This window comes from Carassius auratus, chromosome 2 (assembly GCF_003368295.1).
Source record: "Carassius auratus strain Wakin chromosome 2, ASM336829v1, whole genome shotgun sequence".
Lineage (NCBI taxonomy): Eukaryota > Metazoa > Chordata > Actinopteri > Cypriniformes > Cyprinidae > Carassius > Carassius auratus.
This window is the reverse complement of record NC_039244.1, coordinates 23,985,285-24,012,691: the sequence shown is the minus strand read 5'-3', so window position 1 is coordinate 24,012,691 and position 27,407 is coordinate 23,985,285. Positions and strand designations below refer to the sequence as shown.

General features: G+C 36.5%; 3 protein-coding genes across 3 annotated transcripts; 1 reads left to right on the top strand and 2 right to left on the bottom strand.

The window, feature by feature from the left end:
- The first annotated feature begins 821 nt into the window (after positions 1–821).
- LOC113111059 (tctex1 domain-containing protein 4-like) lies at positions 822–6,216 on the top strand. Its single transcript, XM_026275491.1, has 3 exons — positions 822–1,362; positions 1,495–1,603; positions 5,506–6,216. The coding sequence occupies exon 3, from the start codon at positions 5,517–5,519 to the stop codon at positions 6,195–6,197; it is 681 nt and encodes a 226-aa protein (XP_026131276.1). The 5' UTR covers positions 822–1,362; positions 1,495–1,603; positions 5,506–5,516; the 3' UTR covers positions 6,198–6,216.
- A 501-nt stretch (positions 6,217–6,717) lies between these two features.
- On the bottom strand, positions 6,718–13,366 carry LOC113037796 (serine/threonine-protein kinase PLK3-like). Its single transcript, XM_026195147.1, has 15 exons — positions 13,057–13,366; positions 11,685–11,792; positions 11,480–11,596; positions 11,262–11,391; positions 11,075–11,162; positions 10,898–10,993; positions 10,597–10,795; positions 10,326–10,452; positions 9,996–10,108; positions 9,468–9,585; positions 8,997–9,080; positions 8,738–8,900; positions 8,431–8,560; positions 8,094–8,207; positions 6,718–7,997 (listed from the first exon to the last, which is right to left on the bottom strand). The coding sequence occupies exons 1-15, from the start codon at positions 13,255–13,257 to the stop codon at positions 7,800–7,802; spliced, it is 1,986 nt and encodes a 661-aa protein (XP_026050932.1). The 5' UTR covers positions 13,258–13,366; the 3' UTR covers positions 6,718–7,799.
- Positions 13,367–14,872: 1,506 nt separating this feature from the next.
- On the bottom strand, positions 14,873–16,851 carry LOC113037807 (calcyclin-binding protein-like). The gene is made up of 6 exons (XM_026195158.1): positions 16,679–16,851; positions 16,207–16,420; positions 16,020–16,116; positions 15,693–15,792; positions 15,507–15,601; positions 14,873–15,357 (listed from the first exon to the last, which is right to left on the bottom strand). The coding sequence occupies exons 1-6, from the start codon at positions 16,694–16,696 to the stop codon at positions 15,198–15,200; spliced, it is 684 nt and encodes a 227-aa protein (XP_026050943.1). The 5' UTR covers positions 16,697–16,851; the 3' UTR covers positions 14,873–15,197.
- Between the last annotated feature and the right edge of the window lie 10,556 nt (positions 16,852–27,407).

Sequence of the window (27,407 nt, the reverse complement as noted above, 5' to 3'; positions counted from 1 at the left end):
TGACCCCTAATCCTAAATATTAAACTTCAATGCAACATCTTCTCCAGTGGATATGACACATAAAATGGTCAAAAATCTCATATTTAAATGATGTTAAGAGACGTAGAGGCACTTTTTTTATATTCATACAGCATACTATTTTAGTATTTATATATATATATATATATAAAAAAACGTTTATTTTATATAATTTTTTTAAATAGTTTTTATTTTAATAATTTTGTCATGTTTTCAAATATGTATTTTTTTAATTTCAGTTTGACTTGAACCTAAACCTATTTTAATTCAATTAGTTGCAAAAGGAAAACTTTTAAGTTTTTAATCTAATATTTGCATTTGATTTTATTTAAAGTTTTTTTTTTTTTTAGTTAACAAAAAAATACTTTTTAATAGTTTTAGATTGGCACTCCAACCTAACAACCACCCAAAACGACTACATAGCAACACCTAACCTCCCAAAACACTGTCAATCCTTGGCAAGCATTTTGTGGCAAACATTACTTTTTCTTCTTCTGAAAAGTAAAAGTTTCGTTTCTGTACGGCAACAATCTTCCAGTTGATTTATGGAAAAATTTCTTTGAGTTCTTTGTCTGTATGAAAACACAATTGGTTTTCCCCTCTCAAAGGTCTTGCCTTTTCAACTGCCTCCACTGTTTGTGTTTTTGGCTTATCAGCACTTTTTAAACTCCTCTAGTGTATTGATACTTCTGCAGACATGTCCAGACATGCTGGAACTTGTTGACCTTTGAGCACCTGTCATTTATTTCCAACTTCCTCACAAATATCCTTGTGTTTTGCATGGCTAAAATCAATATGGAGAAGAGAAGAGTTTGGGGTGGAAAGGTTATCATGATTATGAACAACAACACTTTCCATTAGATGTAAATTATTTGTCAGTGATTTTCTTTGAGATAACTCTCACATGGCTTATAGAGTTGTTTTTGGTCAAACAGCCTCCTGACTTTGCTAAGATTGGTTTAGTGAGTCAGAGATTCTGCGCAGAGGTGCGTTTCATGAGCTGCTTTTGTTTGGAAGTGACTTCAGCCCTCCTTTTCCTCTTGATTGCAGTGGAAACAGATGGCTCTGCCTGATACCGCCCACTGGCAACCAGAGATCAGAACCTTTTCTCTCTCAAATTCAAGAGATCAGCGTGATACACTAAGGCCCTGTGCAATGAAGCTCTACAGCACTGTTGGAAATACAAAAATGACCATACAGCAAAACATTTGCTAAACAAAAAAATGATGCTACTGGTCAAATAAATTTGAATAACCATGACTGCACTGGAGATCGGCCATAATTGTTGATAAGCTAATCAGGCTGCTGTGGAAGACTAAAATAAAAGGCTTTCCATGACTACAAGTAAGTTGGTGGCAGATATCCAGGTTGTTCAATGCTCTGTGTGAATGATTGCCTGGCTTGTGGGGCATTATTTAGTGTGTTTTCCCATGTAGCCCATTTTGATAATAATTTACGGGGCTGCTCTTTACTTAGAGAAGCACTCGCAACAGTGAGCGTGGACCACTTACTGACAGCATTAGTTGAGAAGAGAGACCCTCACTGGAATACAACAGTATTCAGATTTAATTGAGCTTCTAAACAGGTAAGGAAATTTGGGGTAACCCATTGTCATGTCGATCCCAAGTTCTACATACTAAACAAAAATGTTGGTGATTTTTAAAGATGGTTTTGAAAGTCATGTTAACACTCTTGGCTTATTTTGATTGACTTTACTGCTTTTGTGTTTTGAGTTTTAGAGATCCCAATGATGCAGAGCTGTTATTCTAACCTATTCAAAACGTATTTGACAGCTATTTTTAAAGTTTAAATCTATCTATCTGTTATCTGTCTCTGTCTGTCTATCCATCTCTATCTAGTATATATATATAGGAAGATTTTTGAAGCATATGTAAAGCTTTTGACTCAGGGGGCATTTTAGCTTGTATATTTTTGCTGCTAATGGTGTGGAGGTTGACGGTAAGGATGTGCTCATTAAATGATTTTATCAATAGCACTTTAATTTACAGTCCTGTTACTCATGTACACACTATGTACTTATTATAGTAATTACAAAAACTAGGTACTTACCCTGAACCTACCCATAAACCTAACCCTACCCCAAGTAGTAACGTTATATGACAGTATTTTCTTAGGTAGGTACACTTTAAGTACACTGTGTAAGTACATGTAAGTGCACGTACTGTAAAATAAAGTTTAACCATTTTATCTGAATGAGGATACACGATCGCTTGCTGTTCTTTTCTAGTAACTCAGTGGTGAAAGGCTCTCTATCCTACCCATACCTGTACTATTTCCTTGTTGTTTCTATTCTACATGTGCGTAGAGTCGTAAACTATGGTAAAGGTTTTGGCACAAAGATTAATATCTCTCAAGAGTGTTGTGGAAGCAAAGACTGGGGAGAGGCAGAAGAGTGGTGAACTGAACTTGAGCTGTGGAATATTGTTGACTAAATCTGAGTAATTTAACAGCAACTCACTGCACAAACAGGTGGGAACTTCCCTGACGGTGTTGAGAAAAGTTTCGTACAATGAAAAGAACCTTATTCTCTTAAAGAAGCTCTTCTGGTTGGCTTCCAAGAAATAGATGAAACCAGGTGCCCAGGTTAAAATCCGTTTTTAAAGGTTACAGTTACTTAATCTAGGTCTGGACTGAATCTAGGTCTGTGGCTCGAAAACCATTCTTGTGAGTCTGGCCCAATAAACCACTCAAATTGAAATTCATATCCTATTGATAAAAAAATATAAGAATCAAAACCTCAGCAAATCAGATTCATAAAATGCATTGATCAATTATCAGCTAACATCTTACAGGTCTTTTTTCAGTCTTCCTGCCCTTGTGATGTTATGCCCTCACATATTTTTTAAAGAGGCTTTTCCAGTTTTGAGTCAATGGGGTGGTGCCAGCCACTTTTAAACATGCTATAGTAAAAAGTTGAAAAAGCATCATCTTGATCAGCATGTCATGAATAATTATAGACCCATTTCAAAGGTCTTGGAAAAAGTTGTCTACTCTCAAATTTAATCTTACTTAAGCATTTTGATGGTTGTTGTTTTTTTTTCTGTCTGGTTTCAGGCAATGATATAGTACTGAATCTGTGTTGGTGAAGGTTACCAATGACATTTTACTCATTCTCGACTCTGGTTCTTGCTGTATTTTGATCCTGCTTAATTTAAGTGCAGCTTTTTGACACAGCAGATCATAAAATCCTTTTACAAAGATTCAATCATGTAACTGGGTTTTAGGGTCTGTGCTGGACTGGTTTGCCTCTTTCCTCAAGGAGATTTCCATTTCTGTTAATGTAGGGGAATGCTTCTTTTCTTGTGCTCACGATAAGAGCACAAGATAAGTGCTCTTACGGTATTCCACAGGATTCTATTTTGGGTCCCCTTCTTTAGAATTATATCATATTATTCAGAGACAACTTATCTTTTCATTTCTATGCTTATGACACTCAGCTTTATCTTCCTGTTAAATATAACAGTTGTTCTGTGTCCAGTTTGTTTGATTGTCTGCATAACAAAAAATGCTAGATGGACATGATTATTTCATAGCTAAACAATGACAAAACCGAAATAACTGTATATGGCCCATCAGTTCTGACCTATGAAATTGTCAATCACCTTGGCTCCATCTCTTGTAATGTGTCAAAAACCTTGGTCTTACATTTAAAAAAATCATAAAAACTAAAAATGTATTGTTGATTTAAAAAAGATCTGTTGTTTTTTCTTATACATGTTCATTCATGTCTTAACTTATGAATGAAATATCTTTTTTATTTTTATTTTTATTTACATTATTTTTAATGCTCTAATGTAAAGATATGGAAAAAAACGAACTTTTTCCCTTAAACTTTTTTCTTGGGCCTTAAGAGGTTAGATCTGCTTCTTTTATTTTAGACCCTTTTTAAAACGAGTGTTAATTTTCATTTGTCCATAAGGTTTTGTTTTGTATACTGTCTTTTATTTTGTTTTAAACTGACACACTATTGTTTTTTTATATTGGATTTGTCATGTCACTCTCACAATCCCTTACTCTGACCTGACCTTTTTATGGCCCACTAATGCCGTCACCTTTTGAAATGATTTTGTGAGACACAGAGCTAAATTCACTGGACAGGGACAAAATTCTAATACTGGACCCCAGGCCCCATACACTCACGCATTGATTTAGTAGGCTCCCTCTAGTCCCAAGGCCTGGGACAATGTTGCTGGTTGTTTTCCCCTGATGGTCAGACACCCTTTATAAGTAACACTGAGTACCACACTCCATAACCGTGGATTTATGAGGGCCAGATTCTTTTGCAGTGGCCTATAACTAATAAATCTCAATTAACTTTTAAATGAAATCAATATAAATGTCTTTGGGTCAAGGAAACTATCTAATTCAGAAACCTGTGTCATTGAGGAAACAATAGTAAAATTTCAGTTTGTGTTACTGGGAAAGGCCCTTTGTCTCAAACCTGTTTGTGTACTAATTTAACCACTGAACCCACATGATCTATTTTACAGAGTTGACCATCCTGTAATTTCACATCTTTTTCACCAAATACAATGTTGGGAATTCCCATTGGAAATTATGTAATTTGTGCCTGAATGACTTACTACAGATATAATGAATAGAATACTAGAATAATTGAGTCTTACTGTTTACTTTAGTGTGAAAAAATCTAATTAGTGTTTTTCACTGAAGAAAAAGTTAATAAATGTATCCTTTTTCATCACTGTTAAATTGTGATGAGTGATGTGGAATATAACTTTCAATTAAAATGCCTTATACATTTTCAGAGAAGAAGCAGAATTTGTCTTTGTCCCTTGCAAAATTCTTAGAATTTTTATTTAGATTTTTTTTTTTTTTTTAACAAAGAAATATTGTTTTTTTTGGCACAATGCACAATAATATTGGCATTAAAATGTTAGGCTTGGTGCAATGATAGTTGCTCAGGCTGGGAGCAAAGACGTTTTAGCACTGATCTTCAGCCCCAAAACATTTATTGTACCAGGTCTGACAAAAGGTTTTATTGTTGGTAATGATAAATATCTATACTTGCAAAGCTGTAACCACCTAGAATCACCCATTGAAAACAAACAAAAAACTAGTCTAAATGTTTGTTGGACTGCATTCCAAATTTGCTGAAAATGAGCCTATCCAGATGTACTGTAGTGTAGTATGTTTCTTCTTTAATCTGAGTCAGAATGAGGGCTCAAACCGCTGATAAGAAACATCAAGTCCCACAATTAATCAGAAGAAGAAGAAGAAATAAATCTACTGTATTTTTTTAGATGACCTGAGGCTTAGAACATTTCCAGCAAATTTAATTTTTTGGGTGAAGTATTCCTTGAAAATTCTCTTTTTTTTCTATAAATAAGGTGAATGTCTATATATAATTTGATATATACATTGTGAAATGTACAGTGAAGAAATAATTAAAATCACGTTTTGAACAAGGCTATATTAATCAATACAATGTGGACTGTGTCCTCACAGATTTCTTCATCATGGCCAATCAGCCTCTACCACTGTCTCAGGAGACTTTAGCTCAGTTCAATCGCTCCATGGCCACAGAACCAGGTGCTTCAGGGCCTCCAAAGCGACGTCTGGGCTCTATCTCCACTCGCCGAAGCTCCAAAGATCAGCCCCACCACAGACCCCTTTTCCTCAGGGGCATGACGGTTCCTTCTTCTGAGTTGTCGTTCTTGAGTGCCAACGTCAGCAATTCTCACGTCTCCATGGGCAAGCGGTTCTCATTCGCAGGCTGGCACCAGGGAGGAAGAGTGAGCTTCTCTGGACTGTACCTCCAACAACCCATCCAGGAGGTTTATGTGGAGAACACCTGTAGAACGGGACCAGAACCAGGGTGCCATTTCAGTGCTACCAGGACCAAGCAGATCTTACAGGCCACTTTGGATAGTTATTTGGAAGGTGTGTGTTACAGTCCTGATAGTTGTAGCCAGCTTTGTCTGATGTTAGCAGATCTAGTTCTCAGTGAGCTAAAAGATGTCAGTCCACCACGATATAAACTTGTGTGCCAGGTGGTGGTCGGACAGAGCGGTAAACAAGGTATAAGGGTGGCCAGCCGTAGCCTGATGAACCTCAGTACTGACAACTACACATCTGTTGTTTTCCAAAATCACTCATTGTTTGCTGTGGCTTTAGTACACGGTATGTACTTTGAATGAAGGCTAAATCAACAAACATATTATATACCACAATCACACACACACACACATATATATATATATATATATATAAACAGTAGTATAAGCAAAATAACAAATTGTAAAGAAAGATTTTTTTTAATAGACAGAAAGGGTCAGTACAATTTTGTTTTTTTCTGAATTGATTTTCTCATTGTATATCCAAGTTTTTCCATTTTAATACATTTAAAAATAATAATAATTAATGCTATAATGGCAAAGCTGATTTTCTAGCAAACATTACTTCAGAATCATGTATTATCTAAATTTTAATTTTATATACACTAATTGTATATAAAGAAAATTGTATACAAGAAGATAAGACATAAGCAATAACATGTTTTATTTTCTGCCTTTTAAATATATATATATATATATATATATATATATATATATATAGTATGTGTGTGTGTGTGTCAGTAAGTTTTCTTATGCCCAATTTAATTTCTTGCGGAGTAAACGTAATACATCTGAAAAGAGAATAAACTCAAGAGACAGAAAATTTATATGTTCAATCAACTTTATTCCCCCCCCCCCAATACATAAAAAGTGATCATACTGAACATTTCCCAGTGTTGACACCATACAATTATGTTACATCAATAAATAAAAAACTATAAATAAAAATATAAATAGAACACGTGCCACAATTAATTAATAATACTTGTTAGGATTTGTCTGAGGGTAATGGCTTTCACAATGTCGCTATTCTGAACACTTATTTAACACTTACAGCCATGGTCACAGTTTTGAGGACATTAGGATAACTTATGATGGAGCATGTCAAGTAAACAAAGCTGGAGGCACACTGAATACATAGTCTTTTTTTTCTCTCCTCAAGTACAGACATTAAAGATATAACTTTTAACAGCAAAAAGCTTATATCAGGTGTGTATTTGTAGTGTTTCTTCCCCCACTCCTACCTAACTCGCATGGAAAACCGAATATGAAGACTTTATGAAGCCCCTTTTAATTCCCTTTGTGACTCAAGCTTGGGATCCAGGGCCATTATTGCACAGAGGAATCCATCAGAAAGGCACTTTAGTCTCTCCCACTCCTAACTGCTCCTCCATGAATTACAGTTCCACCTCAGCCATCTTTAAAACTAATCTCATTAAAAGAATAACCATTTGGTGTCCGCAGCTCTTTGTGTACCATTTAAGTGAAATAAAATGTTAAAAAAAAAAAAAAAAACCCAGGTGATAGAGCATAAAAAAGCCAAGCCCATCTTGCGCAGTGTTTGGGACCGCGCAAGCTAGACGCTTAAGAACCCTGTGAGTTTTACGCCATCTGCATTTCAGTCCAGTTAAAAAAAAAAAAGAAATAAAAAGAACAAGCTTGAATTTTGGTTGTGCACACTGTGAGTCAAGCTGGTAGTGTGATACGGTCGGTGTAGGCTCAGCCGCAAAAGAAAACCAAACAAAACAGTGCACCATAGTTCAAAGAGGCCAGCCAATGACCAAGGACAGGAGATCTTTGTGGCATCGTGAAAGCTTCCCCTGATTTTTTTTCCTTCGTCGTAGTCCTTTTTCGCTTCTCAAATGGAAGCGGTAAGCAGCAAATCACAATCGAAGTTCTTCGGCATTATGCATTGGTGTAGTGCTGGAGAAGCTGTACCACGTAATGAAGCCGCTGCCGGAGCTCCGAAGAGCAGCCCCTTTCAGAAAGCACGTTCAGAGGGTAGGAAGAAGAGACGCGCTCCTTACTGATGTGCGTCAGCAGGTACGAAGAGTCCGAGGTCTTGCACAGGATGATTTTTGTGTGGTCGGTGTAAAAATTTACCTGTGTAAGAAAGCGGACAGAGAGGGAACGTTGTGAATTGGGCAATCAATCCAAATGATCAATGTTTCATGTGTTCCTGCATGATCGGAGACTCACCTGTATGGTTCGGTTGTCAAAGAGCATGACCAAGGCGTGATCAGTCTTGATCCACTGCAGAAGCAATGGAGAAGAGCTTGGAGATGGCTGGTCCTCACAGTTGACATCTCCACCCTACAAAAAGGAAAAAGTGTTTTTTAAAATAAACTAAATCTTCAAAATATTTGGACATGTACATATTTCCAAAATATATTATTGAATTTATTTGAAATCAAATTCCATTTGAAAAAGGTTATTGCTGAACCTCAATAATAGTTTAACGAAAATAAAATGTAATTTAAATAAGATACTTAATAGTGCATCTCAGAATGTAAATAATAATACTTTTTGGACTTACTTCCATCAGGTTCTGCTCCATGTAGTTAGCCATCAAATCCACTATGTGTTTTTGATTCTGGAGCTTTTCTGGTAGAGCATCGGCCGGAAAACTAAAGTGCTTGTTGTTTGTCAGACAGAAATGTACAGTCCTGCGGAAGAATAAAGAGAAGAGCTTCAAATAAAAAGGTAAAGCTACTTAAAAACAATTTGGTTGAAAGCAGAGAATTTGTAAAGGGTAAAGCACTCTGTGTGGGTCAATCAGAGCTCAGTCCGAATGCCAGACTGGAGACTCGGAGAATGGGAGCACAGAAAGTAAGCGGACATACCTCCGCTGGTCACACAGGCTCAGATGAGTGCCTTCGTTGAAGAGTACGCCAACGTTTTGATTGGAGAGCTGGTAGCCGAAGCCGTATTTGTTGGAGTAGTCGACCCACTTGGTTACCCATATGAAAGGCTTGGTTTTAGAAAGGCAGGGGGGGTTTCTTGAAGCTAGAAGAGGAAAGGATAATATTTGAGTACATGGTCAATGGCTTGAAAATGGCCATCGCCTAAGCACCTCAGTGTGACAAGAGTGCGGGAACAAACCTGTTGGCATGGAAGACAAGCAGCTGTTGAGAACCTTCATGGCAGATTCGGCTACAGCAGCAGGGGTAGGGATATCGTCACTAGCTGAGGGGGGAGAACAAATTGAAAGGGATTAATAATAGTAATAAAAATAATATTAGTGGTGTCTTGGTTATATTTTAAATTATAGACAACCGTTGTTCTGCTTTATGTTTTTGTAGAAAACCACAACCTTTAACTTTTGATAAATAGTGTAAATATAAAAAGGCAGACAAATCTATGAAGGGGTAGAACTGACAAGTCACCTTGCTGCTAAACGAAGCAAAAACTGAGCAAAAAAATTTAAATAGATTAGGCCAGGATGTTTTTGGACAAACTTGTTCTTAATAGCGGCCTTTGAAAGCTTGGGGGTTGAGCCTAAAATAGGCTTCCACGCATACGAAACTATTTGCTGCTGTATGTCTGAGCGAATCTGCTTCTACGGTCCCTTACCATCAGTGCTGCTGGCGACAGTGCCTTTAAAGGAACGAGAGGCAGACTTTCTGGACTCCTCCTCGGCCGGGGTGTCCAGAGGACCAGAGCTTGCCAGTTGAACCGTGGGAGAGGTTGCCTGAGTATCAAGAGAAAGTCATATTTTATTTTACAATCGTAAGTACTGCCTTATACCCAGTTTTAAGCAGTTATCATCATGCACAGTGGACAACTATTTTCCAATCTTGTGTCTCAAGCTTAAAAGACCCATGTGTCATGCGAATAATTTAGCAACTGTGTGGGTTTGATTAGCAATTTTGGGTTTGGTCAGTACAGAGTAAATCAGAGACATTATGCACAATAGCTGGACGATTGCACTCTTTTATTCATCTACAGCAGCTTTCAAAACACCCCACACTTTAGCGGTGCTGAAAAACAGCATGCATACTGATGCGGCTTTCTGTCACAGTCATGAGTGATCCAGGGAGCGAAAGTTTACAGCGTAGCTATTAAATACACACCAATGCACAAAAATGTAAGATGAATTACCTCATTCCCTCCCATTGTCTTGTAGCTCATTTGCCGACCGATGGAGTGCTTCACCATGCCGGAAACCAGTTTAGAAATGTCATCTTTCTCCTCACCAGGTGTCTTTTCAACAGCTGCAATGACATTTCAAGTCAATAACAAACTAATGTCAGAAACTAAGGTTTGAATCCAAACCAATGGTGTTATGTCAAGTAACTCTATATATATATATATATATATATATATATATATATATATATATATATATATATATATATATATATATATATATATTAAAAAAAAAAAAAAAAAAAAAAAAAATCACATTTGGTATTTGAAGTAGGCACGCACCTTTTTGCTTCTTTTTACCAAAGAGGCTTTTAGCCATCTTGGTGAAGAATTTCTTGGCGGGGCTGGGAGGATTAAGCTCAGGCACCATCACACAGCTGCTGGGAGGGAGTTTTTCTGGGGTGAAGCCCTGAGGGAGTTAAATAGTAGATGGATTGCGGAATTAAAACAAAGTAAACACTTAAACACAAAAACACTGTTCCTTATAATTTCCAAAGGTTTAAATGTATTTGGACACAGATGAATGATTACTCCGGCTTATTAGTATGCTAACCTTTGTGAAATACTCATGGGCCAGTATCTGATCCAGTGTAAGGCGGTCAGAGGGGTCTTTCTGAAGGACTGCGGAGATCAACTTCTGTGCGGATGGAGTGAGGGACTGAGGAAGGCTGTATTTCACTTCCTTAATACACTTGTAGGTCTCTTTCAAGTCTAAGGTTTCAAAAGGTGGATTCCCACATAAGAGTGTGTACCTGAATAGACAAGGAACTCGTCATCAGGGCTGCCACAACAGATGCATCATAAATCAACATCAATACTGTATAGTAGTGTAGAATAGACTTGATAAGGCTTACATTACACAACCCAGAGACCAAACATCGGACTCTGTCCCATGGCCTTGTCGGTTTAAGACCTCTGGTGCCAGGTAGTTTGGAGTCCCGCAGATGGTCCTGTAAGGATATTTTACATTAGCACACCGATAAAGTGTTGATTTATTAAAAGGTAATGAGGAAGAAGGCACATAAACTCACTTCTTCCTTTGCTCGACTGTCTCCAGTTTTGCTGCCAGCCCAAAATCTCCTAATCTCAAGTCCATGTTTTCATTCACAAAAAAATTCCCTGCAAAAAGAAATTGGAGCATTATCAAACCGACTGAATTCGATGGATGTCATGCTAAAATTCAAACAGGAGGCTAAAAAAACAGAACAAAACAAGTACCTAGTTTGAGGTCTCTGTGGAGGATGCCTTTGTTGTGGAGGTATTTGAGCGCAGATATGATCTGTTTGAGGTAGTAACGCACTTCTGGATCTGTCAGCGTATGTCTTGCTTTCCAAATGTGTGCCAGAGACTGTAAATATGGAGCGCAGGTTTAAAGTAAATGCCTCGTATTCACCAAATCAGATTATGAGAGGTCGGTTTTTAGCAAAGCAACTCACCTTTCTGCTGCAGAGTTCAAGGAAAATGTAAATGTTGTCTTGGTCCTCAAAATGATGAGAAAACTTCACCACATGCTTGTGTTGCAGGTTTTTGTGAAGCTCGATTTCATTGATGATCTGCAGGACAAAAACAACGAATAAACATTGGAGAGGCAGCTAGAAATGTGACGATTCTCACGTGTGTATTTGGCTATTGTCCATTTACCTTCTCTCTCTGGTGTGGCTTTGAGACTCTGCTCTGAGGGATTACTTTCACAGCATACATCTTGTTGTTGGCAAGATCCGTCATCTCATAACATCGTGCAAAACCACCCTAAAACGAAATACATTACATATCAAGTCACTCAGAAGGTTTCAACAAGAACAACGCTGGTGTTTAAACTTAGGGTTATGATTAGCTAAAGTGTTCGGCTGCAGGTGCCTCAACAACGGTCTCAAAAATTCATTGTCTAAAAAACTAACTAATTGCTTACGAAGACAACTTATCTGGAGATTACCAGAGTTGAAAATTTGATTTGTACGTTTTCAGCATCACTAATGTCAAGAATGCGGTCTAGTTCAGAGTCCATCAATACATCCAGACTTGTATTTGCAATCTAGAATTGGTTTTCAGTTAATTTCTATCCTTTGCACAATAAAAAAGGTGCATAATCCAATTTGCAACTGCTAGCTCTGAAACAAAATGGCTATTAATTATACAATTTTTATTTTTTTTGGAAACATTGCTGGAGATTGTACCATTTATCGGTTGACCTGACATTGGTCGACCCGATATCCGTCACATACGATGCATCATATCTGGAAAAAATTGCCTATTGGTTCATCCTTATTAATTAACAGATTAGTTAAGCAAATTCTGATTATTTTTTTTTAACTTCGAAATTTCGCTCTCTCTCTCTTTAAAAAGAATCTTCTTGGTCTACGATTTCAAATATTTAGGACATTTTTGCACCAATCCTTAGTTTATTTCTGACTTTGGTCCCAACACATGTACAAAGGAATGACGTATTCTTTTCCCAATCGACCAACCCCTCCTACAGCATCGCTCAATGATGCAGCACTTTAATATCTTGGATTAAAGAGACTTCTAATAATCAATCAATTAATTAAAAGAAGAATCTTGTTTTGTAAACAAGTGAACAACACCGGCAGAGTGGCCATTGGTTTAACTGATTATGATCAATGCAGCACATTTTCATATACGCCCGGATTAATTCATTTAATTTGTCTTTTCCTGACATCGAATCAAATCAAATCTGGAATCGTATTAAAAATCCATCCAATAGATAATGGACAATATTTTAAAAAGCAACAAACGATGCAGTGAGGGAAAACCAGCAGACCGGTTCTAGAAACACAGACAGAGCGGACTGCAGTCCAGTGGTTACGGTGCACCACCTCCCAAAACCAGCCGAACCCGCACTAGCACGCGCGAGACCAGAACGAGACCGATACATTGACCACAGTCCTCGTTTGAGCGCATCAGGAAACGCGATAAAAGAGACAGTGACAAATCGCATAATTAATTAAAATGACCAGCTCCGATTTATTCCAAACACTGAAAAACAGATTGGTACCTTTCCCAGAAGCTTTCCTTTACAGTACGATCTTCCCGTCTTTGCGTCCACCACCACCTGCGCGAGCTCCGTCTTAACGTGCTCTGATTTACTCCGGTTCGGCTTCGCGGGCGGTTGAGGGGCTTGAGACGGTTTGAACAAATCCGGATTCATAGTTTTACAGGGAAGACGCTGCGCTGAGGTAAAACAAGCGGGGTCCATTCATTTATATAGACCCTTCGACCTAGAAAATAATTCCTTGTGTGTAGTCCTAGTCCCAGTACCTTGAGAAGTTTTATAGTCCTGTGAGTCAAACATGCTCGACATCGGAGACCTGCAGTATATAAGCTCTCGGTGACGTCATGGGCATGGGCGGGGCGATAGACGGGGACGTCTGGAAAACGAAACAACGTCATTGGCTGCTGGAGATTTAATCAAAGATCACAGAGAAAGTGTTGCAGAAAAGTGAATGAAAACCTAATAAGATCATCCAATCATGGTTGACGTGATTATGGACCTCCAAATGACTTGTACTGGCTGCTTTAATGACAGTGTTTCTTTTTTCTTCCTTCTGTTTAGAGTTTGTGCACTAGACGACATGCCATTAAATTTTTTTAGTGTAAACATTTGTTTAGCATTATCAAATGTGCTTTGCATTATTTCATATTGGTTAACTGTGAAACCGTCCAATTCTTTGCAGAGATTAATTCATGATTTTGTCATACGGCATAAAAACTAAATATACAGATGCCCACCATGTGTTACACTTTATGACATCTTACATTTTATCATACTGTATTGTTATGTATCATTCAGAGTTGAATTAGGCATAATGTGGATGTAGCCAAATTACGTCACTGTGGAATATACAGCTGTATAGAACTGAACTGAGAAACTTATGGTTTCATGAGCCCCCCTGTGGCTCAATACATAAATTACGGGGAGTTGTTTTTTGCAAATTATGTTTTCTAGATTAGAAAATGATTCTGTGACCGAAATTATAACCAACAAACACTAATTCACTGTCTAGTTTAGATTAGTTCCATTCATACATTTAATATTGCATCACAGCAGATTTATGAACATGGGTCTTTTTAGACACTTAATAAATAAATAAATAAACAAACAGATGAATAATTACTCAGGTTAATTAGTATGTTAACCTTTATGAAATACTCGTGGGCCAGTATCTGTATCTCAACATCCAGTGTAAAGCAGTCAATTTTCTTTTATTTAACACTAAAGGTCTATGGTCCTAAGCACTAGAATGATTTTACAATAAACTTTAAGTTATTTCCATGATTTTACCACAATAAATATAAAAAGCTCCTTGTGGTTTGACAAATACACTATATTTTAATGAATAATAAAAAAAAATTCAATAAAATAAATGAGAATTTATAAATTGCAGTAGCAAGAATAGAAGTGCATGACAGCAATATTATTATTTTTTGATTACCAGAAGCAATAAACTTTTCTTTTTTTGTTAAACATATAGTTCTAATTGCAAGAATATTGACTTCAGTAAGCCATTTGTTCCCATAATTTTACCAAAAAATAAAATAAAAAAAATAACAATAATAATAATAAAAAATAAAAAACATATGCATATCCTGTTTTCATGCACCTCCTTGTGGATTTATAGGTAAACTACAGGGATTATATATTGTATATAAAAAAAAAAAAATTAGTTATATTATCTACATTTTTAATTAACAAACACTGTTTTCTTTTACATACAGAGTTTATTTAGTTCTCTGTTTTCTCTCCTTGATGATGATGATAACAACATTGCATGACAGCAATATTTAATTTTAAGACCGCCCGAAGCAATTAATGAAATTTTCTTCTTTTATTTAAATTGACCAGAGTTCAGGTACATTGGTCTTAAGTGCAAGAATAATATTGATCTAAAATCCACCTTTGAAGATTTGAACAAATGAACATTTGTTTACCTGAATACATAAGGGACAACTGAAAATGATCAACACAGTCACAATTACAGTGGGAAGCGAAACATTTTATGAAACAAAACTTTCAATAACAGCTCCATGCAACAGAAAAAAGTAAAAAATATATAAAATAATTGATTGAATTGGAATGGCATGTATGCAGCAGCTGAATTTGAATGCTTCACTGTAAAAGCAGATCAGTAAGATGGCTTAAAAGTCAAAGTCATCTGCTTTGGCCTTCTTCTCCTGAGACTCAACCCAGGCCTTGTTGATAGTGCGTTTCATCTCGTCATCTCCATCCGTGTAGATCTTCTTCAGGACGCTCATCAGTCCCTCGCTTGGATCAGCATTCGCATCCAAGTTGGGTTTGCTAAAGCAGACAGGTAACAATTCTATTAGCTTTTATCACTTTCATTTTTTTATGCATAAATCTGCACCATTCAATTTAAATGTTGCTTTAATATACATATTTTAAAATGTAAAACCAATAGAGAATTAAAGTGTGTGCATTTTACTCACTCTTTCTCCTTAGACTGTTTTTCTACTTGTGTCAAGCAGTCCCACTTTTTTGTTGCCTTCTTCTTGCACATAATAAGGACCATGTCTGTTTTGATCTGTAATCAAATGAAGTGCAGCCTCTTTATCTATACAGTTTTACAAATCAAATTTCCAAAAAAATATACAATAACAAAGAAAATTACAAACCTTTTTACTACTCCCTGCTACAATAATGGGATATAAAAGGTTGTTGACTGTCATTTGATGGTTCTTCCCATCCAGGTCTTTGACTAGAACATTGAAACCTCTGTGAAAACAGAAAAGCAGGACATTAAGAACACCATTATGGTGCCCATTTATTTTGGTTGAAAGGACCCTCATATGCATAAGGAAATGATACACACACACACACACACACTAACAAATTTCTCCCTAACCAAATATTGAAAGCATAAAAAATAAGCAATAATCCACCATTTTACCTGATTAAAAATTATAAACTAAAATAAGGCAATATTCAGCGTGAGATCACACCTCTCTGTGAAGTTGGCCTCAACATTTTCAGCTGGAATAGTATGTACACCTTTAAGTGTGATGTAGATTTTGACGAATTTGTCAGACTGGTCCCATCCTAAGAGAGAGACAAACAATGACAGGTGTATTAGACCATGCATATCATTGTGTCATAGCCTATGCCTATTATTATTACGTACGAACGCACCATAATTATTAATCTTAACTGTGTATCCTTTGAGTGTTGTGTCCGTTTTGTCTCCAGAGTCTTTCTTGGCTTGCTGCAGTTTCTGCTGTCGTTTCTGTTCCAGCTCTTTCTCGATCTTCTTCTGCTCTTGCGTTAACACATCCCGCACGCGCTGGCGTTCACATTTCTCCAGCACACTCGTGATCTCTTTAAGATCACTCTCGAGACCGGCGATCTAATCACACAAAGTCAAGTCTGAGATCAAGTACAGAAGCTTGTTTACGTGTTCATTACAGCAGAGGATGAGATCAGAATACAGATGTCATCTCACAGACAAGTGATACTTAAATCACCCAATGTGTATATTGTCCTATAAAACACTAGTTTCATTCACGTTCATAAGCTTCTTTATACCAGTGCACGAGGCTTTAATGGTACAATAAGAACGAACTAAAATGAATAAAACACACACACAACGCACAGTCCATTATACCATCTCACTGATGTCCATCGCTGTCCTGAAGAAACCTTAGAAAACGACCTTCTGTTTCTAACTGAAGTGATGAAAATGAACTTTAATTTCAGTCTGATGCAGCGCTGCGTGTGCGCTGATATACATTGAGCGTTGTTTCTAGAAGGATTCTTGCTTCCTCGTTAATGTCAAAATAAAAGTCCTCCTTTTAGTGGCCTTTGATGAACACAATTAAGCTTCTAAATAATTCTTACAAAGACCAAATATTCATAATCATGAAAAAAAGAATTACACTGATGCAAACCTATTACATTACATATAGGGAAAATGTATTCTTAACCTAATAAAATACAAAAATATATACTAAATTATTATTTTTTTTACTCATAACGTTCAAGATGTATAACAGCAACCAGAAAATATACTCAAAACATTTACTTGTTAACAAGTAAAAAATTCTAGTTCAAGCTTGCTTGATGTAAGGAGTGCTCATTTGCCAATGTACAAATAAAGTTAAAAAAAAAAAAAAAAAAAAAAAAAACAATACAAAAAATCACAAATATAGCACATTACACATTTTTTATTGTCTCAAATGTCATTGATCTCCATGTCTCTTAGTTTTTCAACAAGTTGCTTTCTTTATTAAATGCCTCACAATGAAATAGCGCATGTTTGACTGATTCTGTTATTTCACAGTAATTGCAGCTATCTCACTCACTTTTTCTTATTATATGCAATGAACAATTAAGGTTAGAGTGTCCTGATTGGATCCTGGTTATAACTGTATCTTATCTTCTGTTCCCATATATCTTTCTTTCAATCCCCACTTTTTGTGGAATGCTAAATAAGTGTTTCCCTTTTGACTCTTTATTCCTTACATCTTGCCACATACTTCCAACTGCTGTTTTAACAATACCTTTTACGTCTGTTTTCCTTAAAGACATTTCTACTAAATCAATCTCTTATTTTCTCAATGCTGACTTAGCCAGCTTATCCACCTTCTCATTTCCTTCTACACCATAAAAACCATCAAAACTGTACTCTTACTCCTGTTTGATTTATTCTATATAGATTCTGCAAAATTTCATAAAGTATATCCTGTCCAGATGCTGACCACTATTTAAACTGTTTAATACTGAATATGAATCTGAAAAAACTACTACACTTACAGGATTAACCCCCCCCACACCACTGCAAATTTATTGCAGAGTTTCCATAAATTATGTTGTGATTACAGATATATCGTTAGATAATCTCTTAACAGTGCTATATTTAAAATAAAGAATATATATATGGCTGCTGCTGTATACCCAGACTCTAGATTTTTTGACCGTGTGTGTGTGTGTATATATATATATATATATATATATATATATATATATATATATATATATATATATATATATATATATATATATATATATATATGAATACTGTTAAAATAGTTTTGTTTCAGATATTGATCCACTTCTATTTCTTTAGGCATACACCTTTCCTTTTCATTTATTTTAAAATGCAACTGGAGATCAACCATTAGCAGATCTGTTACCCTAAACAATTTGCAAAAGTTGTACTTTGCTGTTGTAGGATATAGCTGACAATATTGACAACAATATTGCCGACAACTGGCTGCCTTTGGATGGTTGTCACGGCGAATCATTGACTGCATTTCACTTTTGAAAAGTCCACAGAGGATTGTAGCTCTGATCTGTTATCACCAGCCATGAAATTAGTTGTGTACAAAACAGATTCGTAATGCACAATAATCAGTAAACAAATCAGAAAATATGAAGAAAGTAATCCACATTAAATAGTTTGTGTGTAATTGCAGTACATGGCCAGATAGGGGCAGAATGCCACTACTAAGTAATCAACACCAGAATCCCTGAATATATTGAAAGTTTGGTCATTAGATGTCAAAGGATTAAACTCACAAAGGTGCTTTAAATGTCGTACACTTTGACAAAATCTGTATGATCTGTATAGTTAAAGCCATAAATACCTGTCACCTGTCAGCTCATGGGTGTATGCATTTAAAGCAGTAGATAATTACCTTTGTGACTACAAAGCCTCCCATTGCTTACAACAATATTCTATATTTTTTACTCGCAGTTTCTACCCAATAAATATTTTAGAGATTGGCATTTTAATCATTTTAATTCAGCAACAGCATTTAGCCTCAGTTGTTTCATTTTTTTTTTTCAGTCTGGCTTCACAAATGACACTTTCAGACTTGAAAAAGCACTGGACACATGAACAATCCTTGGAGACACATTGAGAGATGACCTGCCCCCTACACTTGCACTGTGTTTGTAGCAGTTCAAGACAAGAGAAATAAGCTCTCTTCAAGACAATTGTCTGATTATAATGCTGACTGGCTGTATAAATATGAAATCTGGGCATGTTTAGACAGCAGATCTGTTGAGCATATGATAGGCCTACAAATAAAAATAACAGGGGACAGACTGAACCTTCTGTTTTAAAATTCCTCCCTCACAGCTTGAGGTCAGAGGTAAGTTTGCTCATTATGTGTATGTTGACATTTTTCTTCTTTTAAAGCCAGCATTTACAATGCCATTTCGTATACTTATCTACCATTCTGTCATTACCACATACTAAATAAATCCCCTCATTAAAACAATGCAACTGAAAAGAGGAAAAAATCTGACAACAACAAAATAACAACCAACAAACAAATAAATGCCCTCAATAAAACAATGCAACTGAAAAGAGGAAAAAAATCAGACAACAACAAAATAACAACCAACAAACCAGCTCGTTAGGTGCTTCTCTGCATGACATTGGTTAGAGTTCAACCCCAAGGCATTCATAAAAAATAAATAAAAAATAAATAAAAATACAGTTCTAGTAAATTCCTGTAGTATTTTCCAAGCAATCTTCCTTTGCTAAAAGATACAAGGTGACGCGTTCTGAGATAAAATACTAGCATATGTCAAATTGCACAACTTTACAAAGAAGATCCATCATGTAAATTAAAGTGTAAAACAGATATAGGCAAGGCAAGGCAAGGCAAGCTTATTTATATAGCACATTTCGTACACAATGGTAATTCAAAGTGCTTTACATAAAAGAAAGTAAAATAATCATGAAGAAAAAAAATAACAAAAATAAAACAAGCAATTTTAAAACTTTTAAAATAATTAAAACATTTAAAAACAGTTAGAAAATGATTTTAAAAAATATAGAGAGGATTAGACACCACATTATGCTTCTATAAATTGTTATGATATTATGTTAATTTGTATAAATTAATAGGAATAGAAATTAAACATAAGTAATTTTAACCCACTTAAGCCTGCAGGCAAATAAAGTTGCTGTAAAGCTCTACCAGTGGTTTCCCGTATTATTATTATTTTTTTTGTGTGTGACAATACTTTAAAAACCACCGCTGTACAAGTAGACAATCTTAGGAAGAGCTTTTGACAACTTGGTGGAAATGATGTAGAAAGTTGACCACATATAAAAATTTCACAAGAGGACGGGTCCTCATTCCGTGTTGCAGACCAATCAGAAAAGATTTACTCCATTCTCCTGGAGCTACCCTGCCTCTGGCTCTCACTGAAAGGAGATTGCACTGTGTCCCCTTAAAACGAAGCTTCGGAGCAACCTGTGAAGGGAGCATGATTTATGATTGGTTTGAAATGCTACCGTCGTCATATTGTCCAAGGGAACCAGGATGGCAGGAAGGTTTTTAGGGCTAGATAAACCGCCATCATCTTGAGGCATTTGATGTTTAAGCATTGCTCCAGGTTTGTCCAGCATACGAACCCCAGTCCGCCCTTGTACAGAGCTCCTCAACCAGAGTTGGAGGCATCTGTCATGACCACCCTCCTTCTGGAGGTCAGTCCCAACGGGACACTTAACTGAAACAGGTGAGGGGTTTTCCAAGGGGACACAGCTCTGATGCAGCGGTGGGTTATCCTAAGATGAAAACATCCCAAGCTTCAAGTGTTGGTTGGGACATGGGCTTTGAGCCAATGATGGAGTGGCTGCATGTGAAGCATGCCCAGACGAGTCACAGAGGAAGTGGATGACATGAGACAATGCGTCCTCTGGAAAGCCCTGAGGGGACGTGAAGTCCCGAGTCTGAATGACGCTGCTAGACTCTGAATTATCAGAGAGCGTTCCAACGTAATCCATGCCAGCATCTGGGCCGAATCAATAAAAGACTACTTACTGGCTGGGAGACCGAGAGCTTTTGGCTGAATTGATTCTCAACCTCAAGCTGTTTCTGGTTTCTGAGCAGCAGTAACCTGTGAGCAATGGTTTCCTGTTCCGATCTGGCTAAAACCAGCCAATCGTTGAGGCAATTCATGATGCTTATTCCAATCTGTCTCAGAGGGGTAAGAGCCATGTCCACGCACTCCGTAAACGTGCACGGGACCAGAGACAGTCTGAATTGCAGGACTGTATATTGTTAAGCCACCATCACGAACGCCAATTTCAAGATCAATCTTTGGTGAGGGGATGATCTGGATGTGAAAGTAAGTGTCTTTCAGATCCACTGATTAATAAATAAATAAAAAAATAAATAAAACAGTCCCTGCATGGGGCATATTTGCATATGTATCTGCCTCAAAGTCACATTTTTGAACGGCCATTTCATAAGCGAGCAGTTCAGATGCATGAGACTGAGAATGGGCCTGAGCCAGTCATCTTTCATGGGAACAAGGAAGTAACGGCTGTAGCACCGCCATCATGTGAAGTGTCAAGCCAGCCTGGTCAGCCACTGAATAAGCCCTGTTCACTAGAGTGGAGGTAGTTTAGGTTTTAGATGGGTGGGTGATGAAGGCCACAGGTGCACAACAACTCCCTCTTCTAGCTTGCCCTAACCTCATTCTTCAGCCCAGGTCCTGCTGATCACTAAATTAATCATAATTAAATCATTTTAACATAAAAAAATGCACTTATAGTTCCTCATATATAAAACTAATTCCATTAAGGACATTCCTGTGAAATGTCTGGGCATTAATGCTGTTGATCTAAAAAGTTCACAACACAGTTCTTATTATTTAAAACTTACCAGTATAAAGCAGAATGTCATACTGTGACATACATGTGTTGCTCTTCTAAAGCTGAATCTAACATCTGCAACTTTGATCTTCTGAAGGTTTCTGACGCATAAGCTTCAGAAATATTTAGTGAATTTCCTGCTGTTCACATGCCACTCAAAGCCCACTAGTTGCTTTTAAATTAGATCAATGCTTTCTAAAATCAAAGCAGATTCGGCCTGTGCTTTGTTCTTTAACAAATCAAAAATTAAACATATTGGTATAGTAGAGCTTAAGTAGAGTAAGTAGAGCTTAAGTAGAGCTTAAGTAGAGCTTCACTTCTACTGAATTCATATGCAGGCATTCCAGGCTGATTCCAAATGAGAAACCAAATGAGTTTAAATGTGACCTTTTTCAAGCAAAAAGTTTCCTGTTTAATGTTTTTAACCTGTGCGAATAATTTTTGTGTGAATTGCTCTCCATTTAATTTCATAGAGAAGAGATTAATAAAGAGTTGCACATGCAGGCAAAAGTGCATATTCCCTTTTTTTTTTAGCATTGCCACTGGTTCATTTAAACGAAATCATGAAGAACTTTTACAATATCCTATTTCAATTTCATGAGCTACTTGTGTGGGCTGTTCATTCTGATGTCACCATAGGCCTTGCAAATTCAGTATGAACACATTGCAGAAAAGAAGCTTGCAATCTAGTAATTTGGGGTACCTCTAATTTGAGCTCAGAGAAAGTGAAATAGAGCAATGTTTACAAAATGATTTAGTCTCCTTGTGCTTAACATGGTTGTTCAGCATCTAACTGTGACTTTCTCTGTTCTTTTGGTCAGTTCTCTTATGCCCTTCATGTAGTTCCAAGCAAAGGAATTACAGAGCAAAGTCATATTTATTGGGAAGATGCACAAGTTCTAGATGATGTTGAGCTGGAATGAGGCATGACAATTTTTATACACTGCAGAAACACTGATCCATAATAAACATGCAATAAATAGGTCATAGGAATGAAAATGTTTCATCATTTTGGGAAGTCATAGCCTAATGGTTGGAGATTCGGACTCGTAATCCAAAAGTGCAAGTTTGAGTCTCGAGCCGACAGGAATTGTTGTGAGGGGAATGCATATACAGCGCTCTCTCTACCTTCAATACTACGACTGAGGTGCCCTTGAGCAAGTCACCGGACCCCCAACTGCTGCCTGGGCGCCGCAGCATAAAGGGCTGCCCACTGCTCAGGGTGTGTGTTCATGGTGTGTGTTTACTGCTGTGTGTGTGCACTTTGGACGGGACTGAAATGCAGAGCATGAATTCCGAGTATGGGTCACTATAATTTACTTGGCTGTATGTCACATATGTCACATCAATTGAGATGTTGGTATTTTGATTTATTTATTAAATAATTAATATGATTTGTAGGGATGTGCCAGTTTTAATATCGGTACCTAACAGTACCCAGGGCAAATTACTAATGGAAGTGTTCATCCTTAGCCCCTTGGAGTGGGGACTTTGGAGTGAGTAGGGCATGTGCGTGCCATTAAGTAGTCTTTGGGAATTACATAATTTCCTCATTATCTTCAGCTGGGATGTTCCCGTGACAATGCAGCACGTGTTCGTCAGCAGATTTATGATGGACATTGACATAAAAACACTATACATTTTATATTTTAAAAAGTTTTATATATATTAGGTTTTTTAGATAATATAGCATCTTTGTAAATATAAAATGTATTTTATGCAACCGCACATGAAGGCATTTTTCAAAAAAGATCCCACAAATTTAACTTGGAAGAAATTCAAATGTTCCACATGTGTGGAGATGCATGCTCTGAGTTCTCTACCATATGGTAACAGGTGATTTGCATCAGAACTGCTCCACTGTTTATTAGGCCTATGTAAAATCTCGGTTAGAAAGCAGGAAACCACTAACATTACTTTTTGTTTCTATTTTTAAAGAAGCTTCTAGAATTTTTGACTAGATAAATTCAGTGCAGTATCTCATTTCCATTGCACTTATCATTTCAGGCAGCCTTCCATCTATGAGGTTCTTTGTGAACATGAAGTCAAGGCCTTCCTGAATTATGGAATGTTCTGTATTGTTCCCTCAGGTCGGTGTCAATCAAATAGCTGGGGACCAATGTCCTTGCCAAACGAGTCTATATTTTGTCGGTAGTCCTTGTTCCTCCTCTGTCTCTCCATGGGTCAGTGCATGTCTTTATCTGAATTTTACACCACAGTCCTGCTGTACAACAGATGCTGAAGCTGATCTATAGAAAAAGAGAGAACATCTATCCTGAAGTCTCATTTAAGTTGATTGTCAATTTCAGTAAACAAACAAGGGTTCCTAGAACGACTCCTAGCAGTGTCATTTTTATCAACCTTTAATTTCAGCACAGAGGCACGACAAGTATTTGATTAATGTTTAGTCCCCACTGCGTGTCTGGTTTTGACATTAGATTAAGAAATAGAGAGATCAGAGGGAATGAACCTCGCATGGCCAACAATCACAATCAAGAGCGATCCTGCTTTCCAAACCTAACTGTTAATCCAATCAAAGACAGCACAAGGACGTTTATGACGAGTCAGTTCCAATATGAAATATAACATGACTAATGGGACATTAGGCCTCTTTAGAGTTTTTTTGCACAACCATCTTTGAATTAATTCAAAGGGACCACCAAGGTTAACAGGAAGTGTGCTCTCAGGGTATCCAAAACCCTTTTCCACTCAGTGGAGCAGAGTAACCAAACACAATACAGTTGAGCAGAGTCTGTAAACTCTATGAAATCTTCTTTTATTGAGTCGGGTAATTTAGAATGGTCTGCAGAGAGCATATGCTGATGTGCACGTCAGCATGTGCTTCTGACCTGTTTTAATCATTTAACTAAGATTCAGTCTATAGATTTTGGGGAGGGCTGCCCCCAATCTCGATAGAATTGCAGCAAATGCCATTGGATTCCTCTTAGCTTGCTACGACTGCTATCAAATGCCTCCATTCTTTACGGTTTATTATGATCCGGAGACAGGCAGATAGATGAATGTATAACACAACCCAAGCGTACCGTTGACGGTGTGATATAGAATATTGGATCTGTGTCTCACACCAATGTGAGCTGGTAGAAGCTTTATTTGGAGAGTTGAGAACTTATGGCTTTGATTTAAATTTCTTTAAAGTTCACGTATGTCGGGGTTGACCTTCAAAACCACCCTAATAAAACCCAGAAGCATTCCATCTAAATATGTTTAAGTACAGAGATTTAATTTTCTTTGATAGATTTCCTTGCAGCTTTGTCTTTGTGGTCTCAAGTCTCTCTGCTTCTATAGCAGACTTTAAAACAAACATGCTGTAATAACTTTCAGAAGAGAGATGAGTTTTACACCTCTGAGTTTGTCTGAAGTGTAGTCTGCTTATAAATTGATTACAGTTGCTAAGCAATAACCTGCAGCTATAGTTTAAAAACAATTTTATAGCTACAGGTTATTATAGTAATTGTAATAATCATAGACCTCCAGCACAGCATTCAAAAGTTTTCCTTCCCCCTTTCCCCTCTATTTATTATTCTGTGGACCTCTCACATAGTCTTTATTGAAATATATCCATATTTCCTCAATGCACAAACTCTTGCTAAGCCTCTGTCTCATAAAAAGCATGGTGAAAGCCATAAATCTGCTTCACGGCATGCCACATTTCTGCTGAGTTCTTGTACTCAACACTGGTGGCCAAACACATCAATCAGTGTACACAGATCCTCTTCTCAAATAAACGGAGAGAGAGGGCCACTGGTGAAAAATTAGTGACAGATGAAAGCTGCATTTGCTTTGTGGGTATCATCTCATCTCATCATATCATACTAGTGTTGAAAAACTGGAAAATAATTCAATAATTCCAAAGGAAACTGGTTTTGATATATTTGAGGATGTGTCAGGAAGGACCTCAAACACGTGTAGCCTATCGCTCAAAGGGTAAGTGATTTAGAGCTCTCTGGAAAATGTTAAAAATGCGGTAGCAAGATTTTGATTTCAACCATATATATCATTCTAATGCATAGTTCATTGGTATACAAGTGGTAAATAAATATAGCCACTTAAACAAATATTTTTGTATTGTCACACATGAGTAAGCATACTGTCAAATAAACTTCCAAGTTATTTCTTTTTTAAAAGAATGAATAATTGTATTTAGCAATGATGCATTCAACTGATCTGATTTACATTATTACAAAGGGGGAAAAAAGAAAATAGTATGATTTAGTATGGGTTTCAGGAGAGATAGAAATATTTCAGAATATTTAGACTTACTGTCATAGGAATACATTGCATTTTACAATATATTAAAATAGAAAATATTTTAAAATATTACTGATGTTACACTGCTTTTTGATCTAACAAATGAGAACTTTTGAACTTTTTCAAAAACAAGCAAACAATGAATTTTTATAAAAAATTCAATTTGTGTAAAATGTTGAAAGATAATACATTTTGTATACAGACTTAAGTGTGACCTTACCTTAAGTCTGCCTTTTCCCCCAGTATTTAAACCATAGTAGTGCAGTAGCAGTCTGCAAATCATTTCCCAAAAAGCAGAACTGCATGTAATTAAAACAGGTAGTAACAGTGTTTACTGTGTTTTCAGCCGTAATTAGAGACATAGACATGCACACAATCACTTATTCAGAGAACCACGGTACTGTAAACTGACTTTATTCAGCATGCAGCTGGACATTTCCTGACTACAGAACAATTTCTCCCTGTTCTCCTTTATGCCTTACACATTCCCACCACATGTGAAAGTAGCCAAATATTTACGGAGACAATCAGGTGTGCCAAAGATTTTTTTTTTTTATATAGTTCTTAGACTCCACTTTTAGCCGTTAACAAATTAAACATTGAGTTTGTCATAGTTGCTGTAGGACACAAGTCTGTAATTGTGATTTTATTTTTCTTCAATGATGACATTCTTTAAAAGTGTTCCAAGAGGAAACTACTGCTGTTGCTATCTGTCTGAGCAAGAACATAAAAACACATTATGTATAAAGCTGGAGCCCTGCTTCTCTTTAAAAAACATTACACCTGGCATACTCTCCAGTTTCACCTTTCTGTAACGCAACACCCAGAGAACAACAGATGCCTGGGAAATTATAGCCAAATAACCTCAGTGATGACTTCTAACAATTGCTAGTCCATTCCATTTAAAATCTTGATTATAGGCTGACAGAAAAATATGTTTGGAGCTCTCAAAACAAATTAATAATAATAATAAAAAAGCTGCTAGCTGGTTTATTGTTACACCGAATTTTTTTATTTAATTTTTATTTTTATTTTTTTTTTACGTTTTTAAGTAGAAACTCCTAGCAAATTTCACTATTGATTATAAAGAATCGGCAATAATTAAATGTGACATTTTTGAAGAAGAAAGACTGAAATTGTTTTATTTTAAAATGGGCTCCCACAGTTTTAATTCCAATACTAAATAAATAAATAGAATAAATAAAAATAAATAAAAATTACAGTGTATGTGTATTGTTTTAATTCTTTTGAGTGCAGCAGGGAAAACCAAGATGCATGTTTAACTAAGTTTTTGCTGGTTATGCTCAAGTTTATTACTTTGAAGAAACATTTGTTTTGAAGTTTTGATTTCTGATTCTGGATGTTGTACTGCACATGTTTCACAGACGGCACAAAACCAAAAGGTGTAAATTAGATTAGGAATTAGTTTCCATTTGTAAAGTAATTC